The sequence below is a fragment of the Planococcus citri genome, chromosome 4 (genome assembly GCF_950023065.1).
Source record: "Planococcus citri chromosome 4, ihPlaCitr1.1, whole genome shotgun sequence".
Taxonomy (NCBI): Eukaryota; Metazoa; Arthropoda; class Insecta; order Hemiptera; family Pseudococcidae; genus Planococcus; species Planococcus citri.
In genome coordinates, this window is record NC_088680.1 from 13313786 (window position 1) to 13332749 (window position 18964).

The 18964-nt window shown below is 32.9% G+C and overlaps 1 protein-coding gene across 1 annotated transcript; it reads right to left on the reverse strand.

The window, feature by feature from the left end:
• Positions 1 to 10959: 10959 nt before the first annotated feature.
• LOC135843511 (uncharacterized) lies at positions 10960 to 12678 on the reverse strand. Its single transcript, XM_065361429.1, has 4 exons — positions 12453 to 12678; positions 12035 to 12255; positions 11227 to 11959; positions 10960 to 11097 (listed from the first exon to the last, which is right to left on the reverse strand). Exons 1-4 carry the CDS (start codon positions 12481 to 12483, stop codon positions 11024 to 11026), a joined length of 1059 nt encoding a protein of 352 aa, XP_065217501.1. The 5' UTR covers positions 12484 to 12678; the 3' UTR covers positions 10960 to 11023.
• Between the last annotated feature and the right edge of the window lie 6286 nt (positions 12679 to 18964).

Consider the following 18964-nt stretch of genomic DNA (forward strand, 5'->3'; position numbering starts at 1 on the left):
GTTTTCTGTGATTTTCAAGTTTTTCTTCACTTTTTAAAAAATTCAATTTTGTACATTTTTTATTGATTTTTACTCATTTTCTAGGGCACTTCGAAGTTTTATATGGGGTTTTTTGTAATTCTTTCTCTCAAAGTTTCATTGACCTTTGATGATATTTCATCAATTTTTCGTCATTTATAACTCTGGTTATCGTAGGAAATAGAATGATTAGGGTAGAAGGGGAAACGTATAAGTACTTTCATCTTGGGTGGTTTAGATAATACAGTGGCGTCGCGATAAGTGAAACCTCGATATGTGAAAAAACTCAATAAGTGAAATAAAAACCTCCTTCCCTTCACCTTGGACCAATTTTACATGTAAATCAACCTCAATAAGTGAAAAAGGGCTACCTCGTTAACTGAAACTAGGATTTATCCCAAAATTATCGAGTTTACCTCTACAAGTGAAAAATGTTATCTGCGTTTTACCTCTATAAGTGAAAATACCTCTTTAACTGAAAGGTACTGACTCGTTCAGCCTCTATAAGTGAAAAAGAGCCTCAATGTTTTGCTAAAGTTAAATCGTTTCCATGGATTATGTGTCAAACAAGAAGATAAGGATGACCTGTGAGCTGTTTAAAGACTGACTGATCAAACTAAATTCGAAATTGATCACTGAAAATCGGAAAATTTTATTGTTCAATTCATGTTTTTCGTTTTTTTTATCCGAACTTCGATAAGTGAAAATTAACTAAAAAAAACTCCCTAACTGAAACCTTCGTATGTGAAAAACTCGATAAGTGAAACAAAAATTTTCTTCCCCTGAATTTTCACTTATCGCGACGCCACTGTAAATATCCCTTTAGCGCAGGCCGCGGACACACCCATCGTCGCGAGTTACCGAGAAAATCTCGGTGAACCGCGACGTATTTGGGCTGATGAGGTAAAAACTGGGCCACTTGAAAAATTTCTGAATGAATGTTTATGCTAAGTGTCCTACATTTTAAGAAATGGGAGAAAAAAATGGTCCGATTAATTGAAGAGCCCAAAATCAGGGCCGCTAAAATGGGATATCTGGGTGGGCCGCTAAATTTTCTGTGTTTTTGGGTCTGGCTGTTAATAAATAAGATAGGTACCAAAGAAGGTACACATTACATTCGTTTGTATAGGATCATTGTCCAATACTCAAGATAAAATGACATCATCAATTAACTATGTATGATTAGGTTATAATTAATTAGTGGAGACACCATCCTGTAAGCAACTACTTAATAATAGTGGCTGTTGGTGGCTGCTTCACTTTAAAAAGGTCCCATAAACACACTCACCCTTCGTAGATACCATGGCTTACCCCAAAGTGGCTACATAAGGTAAAATGAAAACCAAACCTTAGCTCATCCTATCCTCTTTCTTGATAATCTTGATAATTCCAACTTAATTGATTAAATAAAACACATAGGCACTAAAGCCCGGAATGATGTTGTTAGTGATGTAGTTATAACTGCTATTGCATTGCTTAAAAGCGATACCTGTTGGTAATTGGTATCACAAAATGAAACCCAAACCTGTTAGTTGTTACAATCACTTTTTATAAAATGATTATCTCTGTATCACTTTCACATTGCTTAGCATCGCCAACAAAATCCTGATCTGTTGTATGATAGCATGAATGGTTGTGCACACTTCTGATAAGTGCTGTGTCCCTCCCTTCCATACTGACCTATGGCAATTGTACTGACATTCTAATGGTATGCAGCCTAATATGAGCATGGTATATGTATGTATGTGTGAATTATTATCCAAAAGCAATAGCGATAGCAATACTGAAAGCAATACTAACAACATTGCTTCAAATAAACTTGTTAGAAAGTGATGTGAATAATTTGCTGATGAGAAAAACCTGTTACTAACAATATCCTTAAAAACTTCCAAGTGATGTCGTTGTAACAACTAACAACATCATTCTGGGCTTTAACAAGCACCAAGTGAGAGTTGGGCAAATTGATAAATAATACAGCATGAGGTAAGCCTATGCAGTATATACATATTACAGCTGAAAATGGTTACACATGCCTCTAACCAGTATCTGGTGAAAATACTGGCTAAACCCGCTAGTGGCGGGTATCGAGTTGATTTGGTTGTAGATAGTAGCGTATAGCGAGCACAACCTGATTGATTTTGAACTTAGTCTGCGCACGTACCCCAAAACTTGATAATCCGTAAGTGGGAGGAGTTATGCTTCGACACATGTCGTTCTTATGTGTGATTGACGTTTGACAGTGTTTAATGACAATGATCACGTCATGCCAGTACACCGGCAACGCATTCAACTCGCTACAAGTTATAATGTGAACCAGTGTGAAATTTTTTCAACTCGCTACCAGGTACTAGCAAAAAGCGAGAAATTTACAGTATGGGTACAGTAGTTATCCGCTGTAAGCGAGTCCCGTTTTCAGCTCTAATACATACATTTAATTAAGTACCACCTAACATCAAACTTTGATGAGGATCCTGCCATGGCCGATAGCTGGAACCAAGTGATGGTAGTAGCTATGTACTTCTGGTCTTTGGCGTGTGCCGCATCGACTTTCAACTTTCAATACATCCTCCATCACACCCTATATGATTTCCCACATTACCTGACGTAAAGATGCATTATTTGAATAACTACCTAAGCGGTGAAGGCATATTGCACCATATCACTCTTGTTTTTTTTTTTGGAATGATTTTATTTGAATTGTGTAATTTTACCAAATTTATATGATTTTGATTGGTTTTTCAAACACCAAATCTCACTTCACACATGTGTACTTGCATTTCTTTCAAAAGTCATTTTTATAGATATTATTTTGATAAATATGATATTTGGTCAATTTTTTGTAATTTTTAATTTATGTTTTGGTATTTTGGATATTTTTTTGAAAGATTTTGGTCAAATTTTCTAATTTTCTATGTAATTTTTGCCTTTTTTTTGTTTAGTTTTTCAGCACTTAAGCAGTTTTTACATAGTTTTGCTCTATTTGGTTGATTTTTCATCACTTTTTTGTCGTTTTTAGACATTTTTTGATGATTTTACTGTTTCTTTTTTAAATGTTAGCTCAAGTATGCTACTTTTTAGGAGCTTAAAATTTGTTGTAAATAACATTTGTTCAATTTTCTACTTTTTTTTGTTGAATACGTGAGCTACATATTTATGTACCTATTTCAGTGATTTTTACAAAAAAAAATTATACAATTCATAGGATGTTGCATAAACTTTAGCTCTGTTAGAATGTCAATATCAATTGTGATGATATTTATCATTTTTCAGGGTGTCTAACGGTCCTTCCGGTCCTTCCAGGTCAGTAAAAGTCCTTCTTTTTGCCTATTGGTCCTTCTTTTTCAAAAAGTCCTTCAAAAGTCCTTCTTTTTGCCCGAAGGTCCTTCTTTTTTCTGAATTTTCCAATAATTCTGTCATTTAATAAAAATGATTAATGGTGTTCTTTCACGTCTCATATTGTATCAATTTTCCACAGCTTTCGCCCTCGCTTCGCTCGGGCTAGATAATTTTTCTTTTCTTTTCTCTGACCGAAGTTAAAGGGTAGAAAAATACCTATGACTCCTCAAATTAAAAATAATGCTGTTTTACTACTCAGGAATTGTAAATTTTCGAAAGCTTTTGCCCTCGTTTCGCTCGGGCGTTTATTCATATTTTTAACTATGATAAATACTTACCTATAAAATTTTCTAAAAACTTTTAAAATTTATAAATTTTGAAGCTATGAAAATCAACTTTTTGCATAAAAAATGATGTTTACATTTTTAATTATCAATTTTTCACAGCTTTCACCCTCGCTTCGCTCGGTCAGATTGCAATTCTGCTACAACAATTTTCAAACATTTCCTAGAATGAAAAAATCAACTCGAGAAATTCCAAAAACATAATCAAATCAATGAAAAATTCAAATAAATTTTTTATTCGACATTTTTGTTTCCAACTTCCCTTTCTAAAAAATGGTTCGAACCACATCTGGGCAATTCATTGGAAAAAATCTTGGTGTGGAGGGGGGAGGGGGAGTTTGGAGTAAAAAAATTGGGAAAATCTAGCGAGAAAAATTGAAAGAATGTCTCAGTCTCGCCCCCTCTGCATCTCCCACCGCACATCGTTTCGGCACGCCTTTGAAAATAAAATGTAATGTTTTGTGTGAAAAGTTTTTTGCTCAGCTCCTTTTTATTACATTAGAAATTTTTTTAGTCACTTTTTTGATTACTTTTTGGTACTAAAGTTATTTTTTTGAGAAAAATTTGAGTACCATCCCTGATATTAAAATTGTTCATCAAAGTAGTTTCCCTTACTCAATTTTGATGTCTAAAAAGTAAGCAAGGGTACGTGAAGAGTGAGAAAGTATAACTTGAAAATATGTCGTACCTATGAAAAAAAAATGAAAAAAATAGGAAAAAAGTACGAAATTTTGTTTTTTGGATTTGGTAGTCATCAGACATGGAATTTATCAGGTCTATTTTGAATACATATTTTTAATTTTTTTGTTTCTTTTGAAAATTATAAATTTTCGAAGTTTTTTTTGGCAATTTTGTAAAAATGAATGAGGGGGGGGGGGTCAGTAGGTGCATTTTCAATTTTAAAAATGTCCTTCCAAAAGGTCCTTCCAAGGTCCTTCAAAAGTCCTTCTTTTTAGTTTTCAGATTTTGTTAGACACCCTGTTTTTTAAAAACAATTTTCAATCATACCTAAGTGTATCGTTTGCCCGATTCCTCAAAAAAATTTAAATGAATTTTCACGATGTTTTATGCAATTTTTGATAAGTTTAGTCAATTCTACTAAAACTTCATTCATTTTTGATCATTTTCCATTATCTTTAGGTTGATTTTTTGTCCAAAACTATATTTTTTGTAACTTTTGTAAAATTTTGTGGTGATGCATATTTCAAGATTTTCAACAATATTTCTTGGCATTTCAGACAATTTTTACATGTATACCAATTTTATGTGTACAATGCATCAACTTTCAACTTTTTGTGACGTTTTAATGAGTTTTTGAGCGATTTTTGCGACAGCAATTTGGCATTATACAACTGTAGTCTAATTTTTCTTCAATTTTTCATTTATTTCATTTTTAAAATTCAATTAATGGTTTTTTTAGGCTAGCTTTTTATGTTTTTCTTTTTTTAATAGAATTGTGGTATTATTCAATTTTGATAACATTTTAATAATTTTTATCCTGTTTCAAATGATCTTTTTTTTTTTTGCAAGATTTTGTTGAAATGATACAAGGTAGGTACACTTTTCCTCACATGATCAGAATCTATTATGTTCTTCTGTGCATATTTTAAAGATAAACATCATGTTTCATTTTCCGATTGAGGCGAAATGAACAGTCGTATTTAATGTGTAAGGAAAGATTTCATAGAAAATACAAATGTGCAGCAAAAGTTGGCACAATTTGTGCACCCATTTCGACGAATCATTTTAGAGCAATATTCTAACAGATAGTACTTTTAACACCATAGGTACACCATTCCTCTCAAGTTAGACCCTTTTCACTTAATTGATTTAAAATGATAATTGATTTTTTGAGGTACATCGCTTGGTGGTAACGGTTCTTCTTCTTCCGGCGTGGTCTCTCTGCTGGATGGGCATTTGCCTTCCCGTGATGAATTTCTGAAGAAAAATTGTATATTTTTTAGGAAGTAATCGAACATAATTCTTCTTGAAATTTCCAGAACAAGGCTATTGTATCAACTTCATCCATATCTGCTTTTCTTTGTAACGAACCATAGATGTAGGCGAAAAAAAGCAGCAACAGTAGAACGATGGTGGTCAAAATTTGCATCTGACGAAAGAAAAATATCATTAGTAAATGAAAAAAATAAATCAAAAGTCCTTTAGTTGTCTTATTCCGGTTTTTCTTTTCGAACCAAACTGGGACACCCTGTACTTTCGTAATTACAAATTTCAGGACTACTTTTCGTTACTTTTACAAAATCAGTATAAATGTCCCACCCCCCTTTTTTTAGTGTAAAGCATAAATTGCAAAAAATGGGTTCATTTTGAATTTTCAAAAATTTGCAAAAAACCAAAAAATCAATTTGGGCAGCTGAAATTTTGATTATTATGGGGTTTCAGACCACGTTCTTTCAAAAAATCGTGGTCCCGCTGGAATCGGAGACGGACACCTCATAGTGTTCCCTTGTCAGACCCTTCAGTGCAATTTTCTCTTGCAATTTTCGATCTGAAGCATTTTTGGCCTTGTGGCTGGAGTGAAGCAGGACTCCTTACTCCTCAACTATTTCTTAGATCAATTTTAAACAAAATGATCGATTTATGTGGCGTAAAATATCCAACAACATTTTATTCAATAACAATACCATTTTGTAACAACATTCATTCGACAATTTTCAGTCAGTTGATGTCTTCTCTTCATTTGCAATTTCATCGTCGGGTGTGGCTTCTTCTTCTCCCGTTTCTTCTTTAACTGGCTTTTGGACCTCTACGTGACCGTCCACGTATTCTATTGAACCAACAAAACATCATAAATTTTACTGGGTCCATTTTCACATTTCTAAAAAAGACGAAATAAAAAAAAATGGGAATGCGATTTTCCTTACTTATTCCTTCTACCTCTTCTTGCTTGATCAGTTTCTGATGCAAATAAGTAGCCAAACCAAGTACCAAGAGCAGAAGCAAAACTGCACCAGCGATAATAAGATAGAGCGTCGTGTGTGAATCTTTTGCCAAACATGCATCGCGATTTTTAATACTCGCTTGGGAAAATTCCAACGAACATTTATTATCAGGTTTACAATTTGGCGGATGCGTCACTTTAATGTTATACTTTTTTGTCCATTCCATTAACTGAAGGCATTTACAATTATCGTTTCCCAGCGACATTTCATGCGTGCTTATTTCTTCAATATGACAGTACTTTGCGAATTCGTCCAACTTGAAGTTAATCATATTCACGTGATCGAGTACTACCAGCTTGATCGGTGCTAAATCATGCAGTTTGGGAAAATTTTGCAAAGGGGTAAAAGTTACATCCAGTATTTGTAACAAATGTAAGTGCTCCAAATTCAGTGCACTTAAACTGACGTTGGTGTAGTCCAAGATTCGTACGGATTTGGGCACTTTGTATTCCGTGTCCTGTATTATGTTCGTGTAGGAAAGATTCAAGTATTGTAAATTAGTTAGCATTTCGAAAATATCAGTCCCTGTGTCAAAACTAAATCCATCTCTTATCATGTGTAAATCCGTCAGATCTGGGTAATCTTTGAACATTGTTTTATCATATTTTCCCACAAATAATAAATTTTTCATATACAGACACTATAAAATTACATATTATAGATCCGGTTAATCATTTGCCTGAGTTTATAAACATACATTAAATAGGAATAATCTTACCCTAAGTGTTGTTTCTAGGCCAACTGGCACTGATTTTACTTCAATTTGAACGTTTCCCGGAACTACCGAGCTACAATCCATGCATTTCGTGTCTCTGATCGTTCTCTCTGTGCAATCTTTTTTTTCAATTGTATACTCGTTACCATCTTTAATGAACGCATAATTTCCAAATTCAAATAGCACGAGTACTAACCAACCTGTCAACATGAGCGAAAATCAGTGATTGCTAGTAGAAGATACATTAAATAAGCTGCTGAGCTTTTTGCTACAAGGATTAAAATAAATTCGATTGTTGATAAAAATCAAAAAGTTGAGCTATTATCATCCTTTTCTTCGAAAAGTGCACCAAATAGATGGAGATGATGTATGAAATACATATGCTAAAAATATTGCAGAACACTTACATTTTTTCCAAATAATGCCAGTACGTAACATACTTCGATATCCTTTCCCTTGAAACGATTTTCATTTCAATAAACCACTTGTAGGTACTCGTAATATGTTTAAGGACGAGGATTTGAAAATTATGATGCATCGAACTGATTAAATATTTTTTTTTCGATTTCGACAATTTTCTTTCAAAATAAACTTTTTTTTGGGTTCGTTGATATGCTTTGTTTACGTCTTAAATTTCAGTAATTCTACAAAATATTGGCTGGTTGGCAGATTTTTCTAAATCATCTTGTTGTTTCACATAATATTTTTATGAATTTCTGGTTGCCCATTACGCTTACTGGGTCAAGATTTTTTGATTCATTTATTTCTTGAATTTCTATAAGTACTTATGTACCATTTTTTAAAAGTTTTTAAACTCTTTTATGCTCTTTTCATAAATTTCAACAATGATTCATTATGCAATTTTCGCTCATTTTACTCATTTTTACTCATTTTTTCTGAGATTTCATCAATTTTTTGTATTATATTGTGATTTATGTACCGATTTGAAATTTTTAAGGCTACTTTTGGTACTTTTTTAAAAATTTCATTGTAGGTATTTTTGCTATATCATCTAATTTTCATTTTATCTGGGGAAAACTTTTGATTTACATTTTAGGAATTATTTGAGAGATGATTGAATTTTGTGATTAAAACACCAAATTGTGATCTTCAACTTTTTTTCTCTTTTGAAAAATTTTCTAACATTATTGCAGATTTTTCTCTGAATTTTGTAGATTGTTCACTTATTTTTATTTATTTTCATGGGCATTTTAGAGTTTTTTATGACGATTTTGATGATATTTCATCAAGTTTTATTTTTCCCATCCTTATTACAATTTACCTGGTACAAAATTTATTCGGTGATATTTAATCTATTTTTCGTCATTGATTATCTACCTACAACACTATTTTGTTTTTGTTTTTTTTTGGTTGATTTTGTTTGAAATTTGTACCTAATTTAATCATAACTGTTTTTTTCTTTTTCAACAATTTTTCTTTAGCATTTTTTTGCAGAATTTTGTTCAATTTTGTTCTTTTATCATCATCTATCAGTCATTTTTATAGTAATTTTCAAGTTTTTACGATGCTTTGCATTTTTTTAAATTTATTATTATATCGTGATAAAAATTATATTTGATTTATTTTTTGTAATTTTTAATTCGTGTTTTGGTATTTGGGTGTTTTTTTTGAAAGATTTTGGTCAAATTTTCTCATTTTGTATCAAACTTTTGTCTTTTTTTGATTATTTTTTTTTAGCAGTTTTCACAAAGTTTCGTTCGATTATACTGATTTTTCATAACTTTTTTGTAGTTTTCAGTCGGTTTTTAATGATTTTATTGTGTCTTGTTTGTTTTTTTCAATGTTAGTTCAAGGTATGAAATTTTCAGCGAGGTAAAAATTTGTTTCAATGAGTACAAATAACATTACTTTCCATTTTTTTTTCTTTTGTTCAACTCGTGGGCTATCTATTTTAGGGATTTTTACACAAAATAAACTTTTATTGTTGTAAATCTGTCAACATAGGTACGTATTTTATGATTTCATAACAAATTTGAACCAATTTGTGAGCAATACATATGCTCAAATTAAGAAATAGCGGGTGCATCAGTTTAACAATTTTTCTGACACTTTGTGAATTTTGTCAGTTTTATTCAATTTCGATGGTATTTCATCTTTTTCTTTTGTCAATTCTCAATCTCACGATTTCTGCAAATTTTCATGTTTTTTATGCAATTTTTGCAAAATTTAACCAATTCTACTAAAATTTTATCAGTTTTTGATGATTTTTCATGATTTCTATCCAGACGATATTTTTGTATGTAACTTTTGCAAAACTTTGAGGTATTATTTCAAAATGTTGGTCAATTTTTTGAGAGATTTTATTTGAATTTTGCGATTTTTCACCATTTTTAACTGATGTATTAAAATTTTTCAGCTCTTATTTTGACGAAATTTCACTCAATTTCGTCGATTCTGAGTTTTTACTGTTATTATACCGATTTTACAATGCACTAACTTTCAAATTTTTTAAACTGCTTTTATGACGTTTTAATAGTTTTTGAGCGATTTTTTTTGCTTTGGCAATTTTGCGTTAGGTATTCAACACTGTAATCTTTTTTTTAAAAAATAATTTTTCAGGTTTTTCAAAATTTAATTGATGGTTTTATTTTCAAGCTTGCTTCTTATGTTTCTTCATAGAATTTTGGCATTAAGTATTCAATTTTGATAACATTTTAATAATTTTCATCCAATTTCAAATGATATTTTTTTGTAAGATTTTAGTGAAATGATACTTATTATATTTTTAAGAACTTTTTAACCATGTTTTATGCAATTTCTTTAAATTTTCATTAATTTTTGGACACTTGCGATTTTTACGCACCATATTCAGATTTTTCTTTAAGAATTGTCAAATTGTTTTGTTTTTATTAAATGTTCTACTTTTCGTATGGTGTTGGTTCTTCTAAAGAAGATGAAAATCGTGCTGGAGGTTTCAGAACAGCTCGGATCGGGTGAAATTGGGATTCACGAGATCAGTTATAATAAGTTGAGCAATTCTAGCAAATTTCAAAAAGTTCTCGGTAAACAGAAAAGTTTTGAATTTTGAAATTTTTTTCCTCATAAATAGAGGCGTTGGTCCGAAAATAAAAACACAATCTAAATATCCGCCAGTAAATTGGCTCAAATGTGAATTAAACTCTTCAAATCCATTTTCAGCTGCCCGAATTGGTTTCCACACGTTCTGGAGAAAACGCTCTGGGGCCTCCAGAATGGCCATGAAATGGTGAAATTTGTTTCGGGAGGAAGCAATATCAATTTCAGAACTAATTTTCAGGTTTTTTTTTGTATGAAGCATAAATTGCTAAAAATGTGTTACTTTTTAATTTTCAAAAATTCACAAAAAATCGAAAAATCAATCTGGGCAGCTGAAATTTGGATTTGGAGTTTCAGACCATAGACTTTGTGAAAATCGCTGTCCCACTCTTATCGGATACGATCAACTCAAATATGGTTCCCTTGCCAGACCCTTCAGTATACAATATTCCCTTGGTTTGGCTTTGTGGCTGGAGTGAAGCAGGAATCCTCACTCATCAACCATTTCATAAATCAATTTTAAACAAAATGATCAATTTATGCTCAATAAATATTCAACGAAATTTTATTCAAATAACAATAACATCGTAACAACATTCATTTGAAAATTTTCATTTATTTACAATTTCGTCGTCTGGTGCGGCTTCTTCCTCTACGGTTTCTTCTTTAACTGGCTCCTTGACTTCTACGCGACCGTCCGCAAATATTATTGAACCAATAAAAAATCATAAATTTTATGTATTAGGTACGTACTTATCTCACATCTCTAAAAAAGAAGTGAAAAAAAAATGGAAATGCGAGTTTCCTTACTTACCTATTCCTTCTTCTATTTCTCGCTTCATCAGTTTCGGGTACAGTAAATAAGTAGCCAAACCAATTATTGCAAGTACGATCAAGAGGAGAAGCAAAACTGCACCAGCGATAATAAGATAGAGCGTCTTGTGTGAATTTTTTGCCAAACATACTTCCCGATTTTTAAGACTCGCTTGGGAAAATTCCAACGAACATTTATTATCAGGTTGGCAATTTGGTGGATATTCCATTTTAATGCCATACTTTTTTACCCATTCTATTAACTGATGGCATGTACAACCATCGTTTCCCAGCGTCGTGTTATCCATGTTTATTTCTTCAATATTACAGTACTTTGCGAATTCGTCCAAAGTGAAGTTTATCATATTCATGCGCTTGAGTTCCACCAGCTGGATCGGTGCTAAATCATGCAGTTTAGGAAAATTTCGCAATCTGGTTTTACTTACAACCAGTTCTTCTAACATATGTAAGTGCTCCAAATTGAGTGTAGTTATATTGAGGTTGGTGTAGTCCAAGAATCGTACGGATTTGGGTACGTTGTATTCCCTGTTCGGTTTTATGCTCGTATCGAAAAGATCCAATCTTTCTAAATTAGTTAGCATTTCGAAAATATCAATCTCTGTTTCATCACTTAAAGAGTTTCTTATCATGTGTAAATGCGTCAGATGTGGGTAATCTTTGAACATTGTTTTATCATTTTTTTCGCCAAAGTTTAAATTTTTCATATACAGACACTATAAAATGACAAATTATAGATTCGGTTTAACATTTAAAGTGTTTAGTAATAAATTAAATAGGAATAATCTTACTTCAAGTTTTGTTTCTAACCCAACTGGCAACGAAAGTACTCGCATTCGTTTCTTTCCGAAGTTCGGTGTCGAGCTACAATTCATGCATTTTTTTGATTTCGTGCCTTTTTTGTATTCTAACGTTATCTCGGTGCAATCTGTTTTTTCAATGATAAACAACTCTGGAGTAGGTTCCTTGATCGCGTAATTTCCAAATTCAAATAGCACGAGTACTAACCAACCTGTCGACATGAGCGAAATCATTGATTGCTGGTAGAAGTAAGATAAATTGATTAAGCGGTTGAACTTTATGCTACGGGGATTGAAATGAATCAAAAAATTGACCTATTGTCGTCCTTTTCTAAGAAGAGTGCACCCAAATAGACGAAGATGATGTATAAAATATGTACATGTACCAAAAATATTGCAGAACACTTACATTTTTTCAAAATGATGCCAGTACGTAACATACTTCGATATCCTTTCCCTTGTAACGATTTTCATTTCAATGAACCACTTGAAGATATTATGTTTAAGGACGAGGATGTGAAAATTATGATGCATCGAAATGATAAAATATTTTCTTTTCGATTTCCACAGTTACTTTTTTTTTGGATTCATTGATATGCTTTGTTTACGTCTTGTATTCTAGTAATCCCACAAAATGTTGGCTGGTTGGCACGAGTATATCGTGATTTTTATGCCGATTTTAAAATTTTTATGGCTACTTCTGGTACTTTTTTCAACTTTTTATTGTACATATTATTTGAATCTTATTTCATCAAGTTTTCATTATTGCCTAGGTTGAACTTTTTTTCCTTTTTGTATTTTGGGAATTACTTGAGAGATGTTTGAATTTTGTAATCTAACGTGTGATCTGTCACGAGAAAACCAACCTAGTGTCCAAAACGTAAATTTTACAGGAAGGGCATTTGAAGTTTTGAGTCTATGTATCAGGCGATCTAAAATTTGTAGGTCCATGAAACTTGCACCACTTTTGGCCCCCATGAGCGCCAACATAACCTGATATTTTTTTTCAAAATCATCGCATTCAAGGTTGCCAAGACCAATAATCGAAATTTCTCAAAATCGATTTTTTCGATTTTTTTGAATTTTTTACCAAAAATGTTGCAAAAACTACCCGAGTATGAACAGGGTGTCTAACACTCCTATTTATCCTATATATCCTATAAAAGTCCTTTTATTTGCCTATGACACCTTTTTGTCCTTTTAGTGTCCTATTTTTCAACAATTTTATCCAAAAGTCCTATTTTTTTCCAATATGACTTTTTCAAATTTTCAATATTTCCCACTTTCTTTCCGGAATTTTGAACTTGTAGAAAAGAGCTGATTTGTCGACTTTTGTAGAACTTGAATCACACATTTTTGAGGGCTTCTGCCCTCGCTTCGCTCGGGCTATTTGCTTTTACTTTTCCCAATATGTAAATTATTGTTCAAATTCAACAAGAAATGTTCAAAGTTTGAATCAGAAAGATAAACTCCTCCTTCTTTACCAAATTACCGATTTCTTTTTACTTCTCAGCAAAACATGAATTTTTGAAAACTTTTAGCCTTGCTTCACTCGGGTTTGTTTGCTTTTCTTTTCTTTTTGTTGAATTGGGGTGTTGAATCATCATTTTTAAATTTTAAGATTTTGTAGCAAAATATAGGTAACTTATCACTCAAAAAAACATCGTTTTTATACCTCTCAAAATACTGAATTTCTAAAGCTTTTGCCCTCGCTTCGCTCGGGCCCGTTAGCTTTTCTTTTCCAATTTTAAATTTTCAAAAAAAATCATAATTTAAATTTCAAAATTTTGAAGCAAAACATTCGAAAAATTTGTGCTTTTTTCCAAATTTTCCATTAATTTTTTTACATTTTTTAAAAATTTGTTAGTTTGAAACAAGTTTTTTATTCACCAAATTTCATTACATTGACAAGAACCTAAATATGTACATCAAAAATTGTAATGATAAAATTACCTTTTCGACGTACGCTTGCTTGAAAATAATCTTGGGATGTTTGAAGCCATTGGATAAGCGAAAAATTTGAATGTAAAGTTTTGCCTCGCCCACTGCATGCCTCCCCCTCTTGAAAAATACCAAGTGTTCAAAAACTGTCCTGTTAAAAGTCCCGCTAAAATTCCTGTCGCCAAAAACTTGAATAAAAATTTTGACCCCCCCCCCCCCCAATACATTACAAAATTCCACAGTAATGCTGGAAAAATGACCTGCTGAAAGTCCTGCTAAAAGTCCTATAAAAGTCCTATTTTTTCATTTTGAAATTTTGTTAGACACCCTGATGAATTATTAATGAAAAATAAGTTATTATTATTAAATTTATCACGTTTTGTAACAAATTTTGTGAAAAGAGTTGATTTTTCCAGCTCAAGCCTTACTCAAATTCCAAAATATGGCACAAATCCTCCAAATGTGGGCCGATTGTTGTAAAAATCTGTATTTCGACTCCCCAGAACATACCTTTCAAGAAAATCAAAAAAAAATTTTTTCCAACTTTTACTGTAGTTGCTCTATTTTTTGACCTCAGATTTAGGGTCAAGAGAATCGTTCGCGAACGTTTCAACCCCCACAGTCGGATTCAGCACCCTAAGTACTACTAATATCCACCATAAAAAAGATATCGATTTTTTGGACACTAAGTTGGTTTTCTCGTGACAGATCACACGTTAGCTTCCTGTGATTTTCAATTTTTTTTCTCTTTTAAAAAAAATTTTCAGCATCCTTGCGGAATCTCTCTCAATTTTGTAGATTTTTCACCAATTTTTTAGTTTTTTATGACAATTTTTGTAATTTTTTCCGCCGAAGTTTCATTGTATGTATTTTGATGATATTTCATCACGTTTTATTTTTCCTAACTTTATTACCTACAATTTTTCTGTTAACAAATTTTGATTCGGTCATTTCTAAAGCCCCGTAAGAACAAAGCCCTAAATTTTTCAGGAGAGACAAAAAACTGTTTCAACCAAATTCTCATGCGTTAAAGTGAAAACCGATATCAAAAATGGAAAGGGCATACAAAAATACATATTTTGGGTCAAATTTGGATTTCAAAAATTTTTCCATCATCGCTATAATACGCCTTGAAGTGCGTGGACTTATGGGGGGGTCATTCCATGTCAACTCAACCAAAAAAATGCGATTTTGAAAGTCATGTCTTTCGATTTCGCTCAAATTTTTTTTACAATATCTACTCACCCAGTAAGTAAGAAAGCCGCAATCAGTTTGGTCCCAGCCCCTTCAGGGGGCGGGTGGGGGGGCTTCCATTATTTTTACATTGTCTCGAGGTACTCAACTTCAGCAGCCCATTCCTCCAAAACTATGATACTTCGATCAAAACTGACTTCACAGTTCGAAAGGGCATTGAATTTTGAACTTTCCAAATATTTTGAAATTTTCAAAAGTTGAAAGTTGAACTTTCAATTTGAAAGTTCAAAATTTCAAAATAACGCAGTAAGTGAGAGCTACCATTTAAAATTTTGAAAAAATTTCCATAGATGTACATTTTGATACTTTTTCGAAATCTTTAGGTTTCGAGATGGCACTCGTTGACGGAGGGGGAGCACCCCCACCCCCAATTTTGGGTGAAACTTTCGAAAGAAAATCTGGGGCATGTGATATATCGAATTGTATTTTTTCGGCAACGCTAAACACGAATTTGACTTCAGATTTTTAATTGGACCCCATCCACGGCCCCCGGTACCTCCCTAAAGGGGATAAAAATTCAAAAAAGTGTTTTGTTCGTACGACACAAGAAATAGTATGTTTTTTGTAACGCGCTAAATACGAATATGACGTCAGATTTTCGATTGGACCCATCCACGGCCCCCAGTACCTCCCCAAGGGAAGTTAAAGTCAAAAAAATGGTTTGATTCGTGTGACACATGAAATAGTATGTTTTCGATATCGCTGAACGCGAATATGGCCTTAGTTTTTCCAACTGACGATATTTTCTGTAACTTTTGCAAAATTTTGTGGCAATATTTCGGAATTTTCAACAATTTTTTGGCATTTCAGGCAACGTTTGAGGCTCAAAAATGGAAAATGACCATTTTCGTGTATTTTTACGTGTATCGCTTGAAATTTCATTTTTTTCTACAATTTTAACCTTGAAAGTTGTAACACACCAAAAATGACGAAAAACCACGTTTTTTGCTAGATTTTGATTTTTTTGAGCATGTTGCACCAATTTTTGAGCTCTACAAAAAATATATGTTGTATCTTTCAGGATGTAACTAAATTTCTGAACAAATTTCTCAGAGGGTGTCTTCTCCGTTTATTTCTACGAATTTTCAAAATTTTTAACCCCCTCCCCCCCTCCAAAAAACTCCTAATATGATATGACATTTTTTATATTTTTCTTATTGTATTGTTGGTTCGAAATTAACACTTATTCTTTTTTTTCCTCCAAAAATGTTTACACTTGTAAAACGATAGATAAAATTCTATTTTGGAAGTCAACTGCATCAAAATGAAAAGGGCCTAATTCAAGATATATTGTTCTTAGTTAATTTTAAGTAGGGCGAGGTGTTTATCCAAAGTATGCTTTCACTCATTCATTACATCGAATGAAACCACATCATAGGATCATACAGTTCCAAAATTGACCCAATAGGCTTAAGATTTTTTGCCTTTCTTGAATTTGGAGGATAATCGAATAAATAAGCACATCATTTCTGAAATGGTTTTAAGGGGCTGGGGGGCTAACGGTCAGTGAGTCAAAGTGAAACTTGTGTTGGTCTAATTCTAGGAAGCATTTTTTCATTGCATTTCAGGATTCACCAGGGGATTTCCTTGTTTTTATTGGTGTATATTATAAAGGTAATCATTAGGTATGTTTTATCTACCAATGGAGACAATTTTTCAAAAATAAAGTACCTATTCAATGTGTAAGGTAGCTTCTCATAGAAAATACAAAAAGTGCAGCAAAAAGTAGCACAATTTGTGCAACCATTTCGACGAATCATTTTACTACGTATAAAGCAATTCCAACAGTTTGTATCTTTATTACCTACTCCATTCTTCTCAAGTTAGGCCCTTTTCGCCGACCGTCCAAAAATGCATTCAGGTGATGATGATTCTATCATAAAATACTTTCGTTGATTTAAAATAATAATTGATTGGTATCCATTAGCTTATTCTTCTCAAAGTTTGAGACTGCGAGACTGCGACACATATCATCACGCATAGTACATAATATGAACTTTTCATGGATGAATCTGAAGAAAACTTTCTCCTCATTGATCTTGAGATTCTAATTCTTTTGAGGTTCGTCGCTTGATGGCGATGGTTCTTCTTCTTCCGGCGCGGTCTCTTCGGCTGGACTGGCATCTGCCTTCCCGTGTTGAATTTCTGAACAAAAATTATGTATGTATATTTTATTAGGTAATCGAAGATATTGCCCTTTGAAATCCCCAGATTAAAACCCCCGGCTCCTTCCAAAAAACAAATTGAAATTCGAACCCTCCCTACATCATTTTCAAGTCTATTGTATCGATTTGTTTGAAAATAAAAATTCGGTTACCTACAACTTCACCCATATCCGCTTTTTTTCGCAACGAACCATACATGTAAGCGAAAAGAACCAGCAGCAGTAGAACGATGGTGGTCAGAACAACTAGTAGTATGAGTAGTAAGAAGGAGGAAGGTGGCTTGCCTTTATCTAAACATTCTTGTCGTTTTCGTAATGCCTCTTCGTTGTTTGTATCCGGACATTTCGTATCTTTTGCGACTGGCGAAAAAAAAAATGTTAGTGCATATTATCTAGCTGAAGAAAATAAATCAGAAGTCTTTTAGTTGCCCCAATTCGATTTTTCAAGCCGAAGGCAACGTAGGCATAAAGCCATTGTGCTTAGGAACATACACTAGCCATGGTAATTTTAAAAACAGCTTTCTGAACTAAGCTGGGACACCTTGAAATTTGTAATTACGTACGTGAACTGCATGTAAAAGTACTGTCTCCGGTGAATACATTGGATTTTGTTACATATTTTTTCATCCATTCCAACATTTCTGTACATTTGCAATAACTTGTCTGCGTTAACAAAACAGATCTTCCAATTGGACTCAAATCGAGATGTGTGACCCTGCACACTCTGGCCAAACTCAGAACGTTTGCTTCGTCGAGTGGATTAAAGTTTAAGTTGACGTATTCGATTGGTGCGAGCGGGTTAATTACTGGTATATCTAGAAGTTCGTTGGATTCGGCGTTTAGAATTTTAAGTTTTTCGGCATTGTTCAGGTCGAGTTTCTTTGCGTAACATCCGATTATTTTTAGGATTCTAATGCTTTTGGGCCAGTAAAATGAACTGGAATCTATTAAATTTACAGCTTCAATGTGCACTTCTTGTAGTTTTTCCAGTGGTTTGAGTACGTATTTTTCCGAGATAGGGTTCGTTATTCTCGTCTGGTTGCATATTAAAATTTTCAGATTTTTGTACGGTTTGAATGAATTCTCGTCCATTTTGTCCAACCTCGCGAAGGATAAATCTAATTTCTGAAAAATAAATGTAGTGTGATTAACTTATGAATTATGAGAATGGAAACTGTAACGATGGGAAGCAAAAACTTTTTCGCCAGTTAGGACGTCTCCCCTGTAATTTTGTTTTCAAATTTTTCAACAATGGCGATCCGTGGTCGTAAATTTTAAAAATTGTTTCTTCGATTTCTTTGTTTATTCGTTTTCGAGCACATATAACGTTCTTGGTTACTGTCTATTATTTAAGAAAAAAAAATTAAAAGAAATGCTGTAAATCGTATGACTTGAGATCGACATTTTGGCAAAAAAATTCTTATCATGCGCACTAAATTTTTTTTGTAGTTTTTGTTTTTTACCGTAATTTCTTTATTGAGGTTAGAAGGAACCTCAGTAAAAGTTCGCTTGGTGCAATCGGCCTCAAGACCATCCGACGTGACTGTACACGGCTCTTTTTT